Source organism: Abramis brama, assembly GCF_963993115.1.
Source record: "Abramis brama genome assembly, chromosome: 16".
Classification (NCBI taxonomy): domain Eukaryota; kingdom Metazoa; phylum Chordata; class Actinopteri; order Cypriniformes; family Leuciscidae; genus Abramis; species Abramis brama.
In genome coordinates this window covers 25,661,210-25,670,712 of record NC_139978.1, presented here as the reverse complement: position 1 = coordinate 25,670,712, position 9,503 = coordinate 25,661,210, and the positions used below count along the sequence as shown (strand labels likewise).

Genomic DNA, 9,503 nt, shown 5'->3' with positions numbered 1-9,503 from the left:
ATAAACATTATTTTAGAATATATTACAATACATTCATTTAAAGAAATGTTTGGAAAACATAAATATAGAAAAAAACTTAAGTAATGCCTTACAAACTCAATTATATGTATATGTATATTATAAACTGAACCGAAGCAAGATCATGTGGTGTTACTATTATTCACTGTAAACAATTATCGTGATTTTAACGCTAAAAGACTGTAAAAGTGCTATATTGATAAACAGTGAATTGGTTAACAGAAAGTTTCCGTACTATATACAGTGAATAATTGTAATAGATCGAAGCGTAATGTAATTTTAATGTAAAATTTACAGGGTTTTTTTTAAAGTGAAAAAGAACGTCATTGTATAATTTACAGTGAAAAACAACATTCCCGGAATTCCCTGCATGACACTATGCAGAGAATGATGCATTTTTGTTGAAACAACTGTTTCTTCCAGTCAGTTATGTATTTAGATTTTATGTTAGAGATATATTGATTTTCTAATGTTGGTAAATTTATGTTTGTTAAATTTTTTAATGTCATGTGTGTTATCATGATGGTGTTTAGTGTTTAATGACACTGTGCACTTATGTAATAGTACTGACCTTCTCAAATTGTGGAAAATCTACCAATGATGAGTTTTGATTCATCATGTGACTCATCACCACTGTGTTTGGTGGTGTCAGTAATTATAAAGGTACAAAACAAATATTACTGCTTCAATAAATTGGTAAATTAACATTATATCAGTTAATGAAACAGTATTTTACTGTTAAATCTGTAATCTGTTAAACCTAAAACGTTGCTACCATATTTTTTTACGGTAAATTTCAGGCGACCACAGCTACCGTTTTTTTTTACAGTGTTGCTATTTAACAACTCCATGGTTTCTTTGTTTTATTTACTTATGCAGAGACAAATCATTTTACACCATGCATTTTGTACACAGACAGGTTAAATTGCCAACGTAGGTGTTATCTGCATTTGGAAGTGCATCTTTTGAATTAGAATTGTTTTCTGTAGCCCTTTGCTTAACATTTGAAGTTTGATTTGTTGGCCAATAAACCACAACTAATCTTGAGCCCAATTTATTTTCTCACTCTAAAGAGTTTTGGAGCATGACAACAAATATATGTTTGTCGACTGAAAGATGAGTAGTGTATGATGGGGTATGACCCAATCCCTCCATCTTAATTTTTCTCTTGACCATAGATGGCACAAAATCCCATCTTAAAACATTTAATTAATGGCTATGCTTTTCTTAAAAGCATATCAGACATTTTCACTATTCATTAAATTCTGTAGGCTAATTAAGTAAAAAACCATTTGAATTCACAATGTTGCTATTATGACATATCTTCAGTTATAGTATGCAGGCTATGGACAATTATACTGTATATTAATATGCCTATAAGTTAAACCTTTTAGACACTTCTCTTTTGCTGGTGTAGGGCTGAGCAAATATGGGCAGAACTCTTTACTGCCCTAGTACTTCATACAGCCTTTTAAAGGTATACATGTGAATTAAACATGGCACAATGGCCTTCATCATCCCAGTATGCTAATGCCGATCTAGTGCAGGGATTTCATCAATAGATAAATCAATTGAGGACTGTTGGGACACTCCAGGCACAGGATGGTTCTGTCGGGAGAGACAGTCATTTACACCTCAATGACACGTTTGTATTTGCTTCATAGGACATATGCTTTCAACTACATACTGTTTATTTATTAGTGTGTTCTAATATGTAACTACGCCATGTTTAGTCTCATCTGACAGCTTATAAACTGAAATGAATGGTGGTGAACTTAATAGAGATATTAAAGTATCCTAATGTACAATCTAGGCACTATTGCTTAAACATACATTGAGGAGAATATGTTAATGTTCTCCCCCTCTGGATCTCCACCCAATTGCCTCATCTTTTGGTTTCCTGTCGGTTGGGTTTGGTGTTGGTATTCCACTCATGCTTAACAATGCTTTGCTCAGGGTATAAGAAGGAAAGGTAACTGTTGATCTAGGAGAAAGGCTTTAACCCCGCCACTCCCACGCACCGGTGCGTAACCTCATACTACAAGAAAGGCTTTTACGGCCTCTTCTGCACGACAGTGCATTATTTGTTACAACTAAGTTTCTATACAGTATATGGTTCCATTCTACTGTCTGTATATTTAAACATGTAACTTAATAAATGACTTTGCCTGCTTTAAAGGCTTTGAGAATCTTTCCTTTTATCACTGATTATGTTGAAAGCTAAAGTGATGATAACTTTCGTTATCTAAACGTTCAGGTTAAATCCTACGTTTTCCTATCAGTTTTAAGAAAGACCTTTACCTTTAAAGAATAAGAGAGAATAACAACAACTTTAATGGAGTCAGATTAATTATATTGGAGTCAGATAAATATTTGAATTATAGACGTTATCCTTCAACTGCCTTTTGTTTCCGATTATTGGTTCAAAATAGCATCGTAAGCTTCCAGCCTTACACTGGGATTCTGCTTATTCTGTCATCGGTTATTTAATTGTAGGAAAACGAAATTGTCAGAAAACCATAAAAAAAAAAAAAAAACTTTTAAAAATACATAAATATTAATAAGAATGATTTCAAAAGTCATTTTTACATTCTCTACATGTTAAACCCAAACTGACATAGTCCTGGAAGTTACTTCAATAAGAACTCATGACATATTACTGACTGTTTGACAGACCGTAAATAGCCATAAAATTAACATGAAGTAAATAGCAATTTTACTTCCCAAATCCAAATATGAACATCAGAACTACCTCTCCTAATGGATGTTTTGTTTAATTTCGATGATTTACTGTAGTATAAGGCTTCCTGTCGCGATGGCGTGGAGTGTTGTGAGGAGAGTTGTTGATTTGTGGCACAAACTTCATGGGAACAGAGCCTCGTCTGTTCTCCTTCAGTCATTATGGCCAGTGGAGCTCCTCTCTTAAAGCCCTGCTCAATTCTCTAATGAGGCCATTCTCTACCTCTCTCACTTGTCTTCTGAATCTCTGACAGGCTCTGAGTGTTAGCCAAAACCACAACCCCCCCGCCCAACAACCCCAGCAGGAGCACACATGTTGGTCTAACCCAGACATTTGTATCTTTGATTCGGTTTATTATCTTTCACGGTCGACAATGTTAGATGATCAGTTTGATGATGAGTTTTTCGAGATCCTGTCTGCAAAAACACTTCTTTTATATGACTAATGACTCCTTTGAGTGTCTATACTTGCTTCCACGTGCACTGGTCAGCACACCGACGAACATGACAAGCATACAAACGTTGTACTATTGATTCCTACATTGACAAGAATAGGTGACAAATCCAAGTGGGTTTTTTGTTCACATTTGGCCATTCTGGAAAAACACGTGAATTTTTTAGACGGTATCTTGGCAACTCAGCCGTAGTCTGGGCATTGATATTCACAGTAGAAGCTTCCATCTCCTTTTCAGAACAATAGGAACCTTATGGGAATGAACAAACGAAGTCTGCGAAGACAAATCTTCTCCCTCAGGCCTTGATGGACAGTTGAGAGATTAGTACAACTCTTGACACTATTTTTCGCAATTTCAAAGATGAATGAGACAACACCAATTATTTAAAGGCATTTATTGAATAGAGTTTGATAAACTGTTTATGAACTTTTAAAGAATTTGCTTATGAAAGCAACTATGTGCAAAAGTTTCAATAGTCCTTTGACGAGATTCGCCATTCAATTTCTGTCTTTTCGTACTACCATACTACATAACAGGGCTTGAAAAGCTAGTTTGCTCAGGGTTTTTGCTTTCAAAAATGATCTATTTACATTCTAATGCAGCTGAGTGCTTATATACAGTACAGAAGTTGACAATCAACAATATAGAAGAATGGTTCAGTGGTTATGAAAAAGTGGCATTAATTAAAATAAGTGATAAATAACATTTGCCTGAGTAACAGACAAATACTCCTTACATTGTTTCGGAAGTTTTCCTATCATATGAACAAGATTATGTGTTATTTGTGATATGGTAGTATTCACTGCATTTCTGATCTCAGTGTTTAGCTAAATATTTATACACTTGGAGCTATGTGTAAAATTGATATTTGTCTGTACATAAAAGTAGGAGTATGAGTGTGGGGCATTTGAAGTAAAAATTACAATGACTTAAGTGGAGACCCTGGTGATATATTAAAGGGATAGTTCATTCTGTCATCATTTTGTTTTTCCAAACCTGTACAGTATGTTTCCATTTTTTCACTGTTTTTGTCCATACAATGAAAGTCGGTGGGGTCCAAAACAACACTGAACCCCACTGACTATGATTTTGTATGGACTAAAAATATTGAGACATTTACAAAAGATCTTCTTTTTTGTTCTACAGAAGACGGAAAATTCATAGAGGTTTGGAGGGTGAGTAAATGATTGGGTGAATTATCCATTTAAGACTTTATAGGTACATTGAGCCATCCTGAGATATTATGGGGGGGGGGGGAAATCAGATTTTCCATAATTAAGAATGAATTAGTCTTCAGATGCCAAGCTTAGAACTTAGATCTGAAATGTTGTCTGAAAATGTTGTTGTACCCACTAAGTGTGTAACTAAACCATGTAGAATTGCAAACTGGCCTCAGATCAGAACAAAGCTAACTTGCTCCAACATAACAGTAAGAACTGCAAATGTAAAGATGGCCACTTGTGGACGATGGGAAGAAGGTAGGTTGCAAGTGTGGTTCCATGATGTCATCACTTAGGGATAGGATCCCTCTACTCAACTTCCAATAGACAAAATGGTTGAACTGTCCTTGGCTTTGTCGAAAAAAATGGAGGAGACATCATTGGTGGTCTTGAGCTTGCCTTCAGCGACATTTTGGGTGGATGAAGAGTTGCTTGGTTGGCATTCTTCACAGCAGCAGCAGCAACAGTCCATGAAGGCCTGTCCCAGAGATTTACACAGGCAAAGCAAAAGCACTGGTGTCACGGACGACTTAAAGAACAGGAAAAACTGGTTTATGAGGGCCAGAAGAGAAGACACCTCCTCAGACACCTGGATGGGAGCGTACGCCAGGGTCAGATTGCAAACGTTCTCCGGCAGCGTACAGACACCATAGACCACCGCTAGCGCCATGACTGTGCAGTTGAGCTGCCGTTCGACCTGGTGAGCATGATGAAGCTTTTGTTTTTTGGACAGGGATCGCTCCTCTGGCCGCTTGGGAGAACTTCCGCTCCCGCCGGACACGTGACAGGTGGCCAGTTGACAGAGCAGGGTGAAGACAACGGGTAGACAGAAGTAACAGCCAAAGTACCACCACATGCGTGCGTCGTGGTAATTGATAATGAGAGAATAGATGGATTCAGGAAGATCTGGATATGGACTCATGATGCAGGTGTCTACTTGGTCACCCAGAGTAGGTGAAGTCACCTGATGCAGCTGCCACAGGAGCAGCTCAGGAGCTGCAAGCACCATGGAGCCAATCCACACCACGGCCAGCTTGGCCAGGACCTTCTGACAGCGCTCAACTCGCCGGGCCTTTGGCAGGGAGCTTGTGGCAGCGTAGAAACGGTCAATGCCCAAAGCACACAGACTGAAGGTTGTCACACCAAGAGATGTTACCTGGAGAGCGTGCAAAAAAGCATTATTGTTATAATAGATGTTTGTGTTTTCCATTATTTTATTCATGAGATACATTCGAAATGAATTAGTAGGGATGCACCCAGATAAAAAATTTCTTCAATACCAATAAGGCGATAATTATTTTGCATCTTGACCAAAAACGGATGCACTTAATGTTGCAAATAAATGTTGTGATGGTATTTTCATCAAGAGGTGCATGGATTTTTGGTCAAGACCTTGTATTGAGTCAAGCACTCTGTAAAGTCTACTCCAGCACATCCCAAAGACTTTCGGTGAATTTAAGGTCTGGACTGAGAGGTGTCAATTAATGTGTGAAAATGATTCTTCATGCTCCCTCTCAACCATTCTTTCACAGTTTGAGCCTGAATCTTGACATTGTCATCCAGAAATATGACCGTGATACATCTTTCTACATGGTGGTTTAAGAAATGAAAAGCTACACGCTCCATCAATTAGGGTTAGAAGAACTGTTGCCCAACATATAACAAGCTACAAACATAATAATCACTGCAATAATGATTCAATCATTGACTCTTAAGCATTTGCCTATTTAAATCCAAACAGCGGTACATATGTTTTGATTATAATTATAAATAATAATCATAGATGTGCATAAAGATTTTTAAGGATTTTTAGATATCTTCTACTTGGGTGTTTATAATTGTTCATTCTGCATGTTATATGAAAACATAGAAGTTAAAGATAAAAGGTTAGGTTACATGGTTTGTAGTGTTAGTAATCCAGAGCTAATAGTGTCTCTGGCACTGGCTAAACTTTGGACACTTTTAAATTCTTCAGGTAAATTAGACCATGTGAAAATGATCACAATTATAAGTAAACTTGAGACTTGGGCCTCACCTCTATGTAAGGCACAACTCTGCAGGAGAAATCCCCCAGCAGTCTCTTATTGGTGAGTTCGTTAAAGACCACCACAGGCAAACAGAAGCACAACACCAGAAAATCCCAAAAAGCCAGACTCGCAAGAAAGTAGTTCCACGCGCTCCTCATGAAGTAATTTTGCCAAACAATGCACATTACCGCCAGATTACCCACGATGCCGAAGGCAAACACCACAAAAGCCAGAAAGAGAATCCCATAGGCGCTGTAAGAGCTGTCAGTGACTGGAAACAAAGGATTGTGGATTTTTGTGATGCTCCTTTTTGTTGGATTGCTACTAGGGACATGTTCAGCAGTCATGTCAGTGCTGTTTCCAATTTCAGCCAGTGAAGAATTGGTCACATCTGTGAAGGGCAAATGACTTGTAGTTTGTGTGTCCATGGATCCTTTATCTTCATCTTCCACAGTAAGGACTTCTTCTTGCTGCGTGCTTTCTTGTGAATCATCTTGATCAAAACTATCCTCTCCTAAAGATGTCTTGTTTTGCTCTTTATGCCCTGGCCTTCCTCTTTTTTCTTCTGAAGCCCAAGCACTCAAAAGCAAAGCCAGAGTCATAAAATAAATCAGTTTATAATCTCTCATCCCCATCTTCAATTCAAAGTCCAGTAATATACAAATAAGAGGAAACTACTTTACAATCAGCACCTAAAACAGACTGCAGAGGCTGAAGTGTGGACCCTGGTGAAGGCACTGCTGCAGTTTGGGATCCCTTGTGCCAAAAGGCTCTGTTTTCTGCAATCCTGTTGGCACAGAGCAGCTCTCTTAGCAAAGCTATGGATGGCTGCTCCCTCTCTATAGGGGTCTATGGAGTCACACCCCCTTTTGCTGTTGTCCCTCACTGACTGATGGGTGTGATTGCCCTCTGCTGGCATCAAAATTATATTTTAAAGCGCTACAATTTCACTATAATTATTATTTACTGGACAAAGGTCAAGCATGTGGTGAATTCAAGAGACTATCTATCTATCTATCTATCTATCTATCTATCTATCTATCTATCTATCTATCTATCTATCTATCTATCTATAAATATAACTTTGTGTTTAATCTCAATCAACATGTTATCTGTTAAAGAGATCTATCTATCTATCTATCTATCTATCTATCTATCTATCTATCTATCTATCTATCTATCTATCTATCTATCTATCTATTAATCTAATCTATCTATCTATAAATATAACTTTGTGTTTAATCTCAATCAACATGTTATCTGTTAAAGAGATCTGCAAAAATGAAAATTCTGTCATGACTTACTCAACCTCATGTCGTTACAAACCCGTAAGACTTTAGTTAATTCATCTTTTTGATAAAATCTAAAAAAAAAAAAGTTTTTGGTCCCTCCATAGACAGCTGCACAACTACCACTTTGATGCTCAGAAAAGTTCATAAAGAGATTTCATAAAACTAATCCATATGAATTGAGCGGTTTAGTCCAAATTTTCTGAAGAGACACGATCGATTTGTATGATGAACAGATTGAATTTTATGAACTTTTAATAGCGTCAAGGTCTCAGTTGTGCAGCTGTCAGTCAATGGAAGAACAGAAAGCACTCAGATTTCCTCAAAAAGTTTTTCTTTTGAGTTCTGAAGTTAAACGGAAATCTTACGGGTTTGGAGCTACATAAGGGTGAGTAATTAATGACAGAATTTTCATTTTTGGGTGAACTATCCCTTTGCGATATAAACTCTGTATCGTATGGGGATACATTTCATTTAGGCTGAAAAATGCATTGTGTGATGCAGTTCCTGTTTTGTTCTAGCGAGGGCGCAGTTTGCAAAATGACCATAGTTTACGCACTAACACTTCTCAGGCCAGTGAGGCCACAAGCATTAAAATGTGTTGTCCATGTTAAATGAACACAGTCATGCACTGTGTGCCCAATGTTCTAGATACACATTTTCAAAATCCTTCTGTTGGAGAAAAACAGTTTGCATATGCTGCTATAATGCAACGCCAACAACTTGAGTGTGAATTTCTTCCACCTCTTCCCTTTGGGGTTGTGCATAATGTATTTGCATCACATCATTCATTAATTTTTAAATATTAGGTTACCAGTGATATTCACATGCAAAAAACAGTTAGTCAGCTCAAGATTATTTGCTCATTTAGCCTACAGAAATAGCTGATTTTACTCATATTATTCTCTGTGGTATTTGTTCTCAATGGCTGCTCAGCCAATAGTTCACATGAATAGGCTACTGCTAATGTAACTGTGACTGTAAATAATTGTAAATGTAACATGTATAAGTGTCATCACACAGTTCATTTGCACACTGGAGTCGCAGCATACATGACTGCTAAACTTGATGCTTCATAGGCAGCGATATTACTGAAACAGGAAGGAGTGGCACATTCAAGCATTTTGTGGGTATGGGTGGAGAATAGATTACGCTATATGGAAGATATTATCTCTCAGCTCTACACTCACACACGTGCATATGAAAAAGCAAAGAGCATCTAAGACTTTTAACAAAACATTCCCAAAATCTTAGCAAGCTTGCACATCTGTCAAAAAGAGTTAGGCGTGCACAGCAATAATAATATATATAATAAATATATATTAAATAGGAGCTTTACAGAAAAGCTTTAGGTGCCTATATTAACATTGTCAAAATAATAATTTATTTAGACAATAATATTAGCATAATGACATGCAATTATTACATCACAAAACATTATAGGGTTTTGATGTAGGAACTGCAAAACCATAAATATAAAATCTAAGTGCTATGAAACCAACAGGAAATGTCATATAACACTAATGAGGTCTGAATCATTAGTGGTTACTGTGAGGAGGGAGTTCTAGAAAAAAATTCTGGCCTTTTACTCTACTACATTTACAGGAAATGTGTAGTGATTGATATCTGGGGGGGAAATGCTGATCCAATAAGAAATGAACAACATGACAACATTTTAGAACTTAACAACAAATTGATGTTTAAAAATTGACAGAGGGCTTTTTTTTTTTTTTTGCGGTAACGAAGCTTTCCTCT

At 37.0% G+C, this 9,503-nt stretch overlaps 1 protein-coding gene across 1 annotated transcript; it reads right to left on the bottom strand.

Moving 5' to 3' along the window:
* Positions 1-3,591: 3,591 nt before the first annotated feature.
* Positions 3,592-7,260, bottom strand: gpr37l1b (G protein-coupled receptor 37 like 1b). Its single transcript, XM_084138860.1, has 2 exons — positions 6,468-7,260; positions 3,592-5,588 (listed from the first exon to the last, which is right to left on the bottom strand). Exons 1-2 carry the CDS (start codon positions 7,092-7,094, stop codon positions 4,746-4,748), a joined length of 1,470 nt encoding a protein of 489 aa, XP_083994986.1. The 5' UTR covers positions 7,095-7,260; the 3' UTR covers positions 3,592-4,745.
* Between the last annotated feature and the right edge of the window lie 2,243 nt (positions 7,261-9,503).

What these genes read in the sequence shown, in the direction of transcription:
- gpr37l1b (XM_084138860.1), bottom strand. Translation starts at nt 7,094, where the DNA reads ATGGGGATGAGAGATTATAAACTGATTTATTTTATGACTCTGGCTTTG. An exon ending in GAGTTGTGCCTTACATAGAG is followed by an intron (nt 5,589 to 6,467) that starts GTGAGGCCCAAG and finishes CACGCTCTCCAG; the next exon opens with GTAACATCTCTTGGTGTGAC.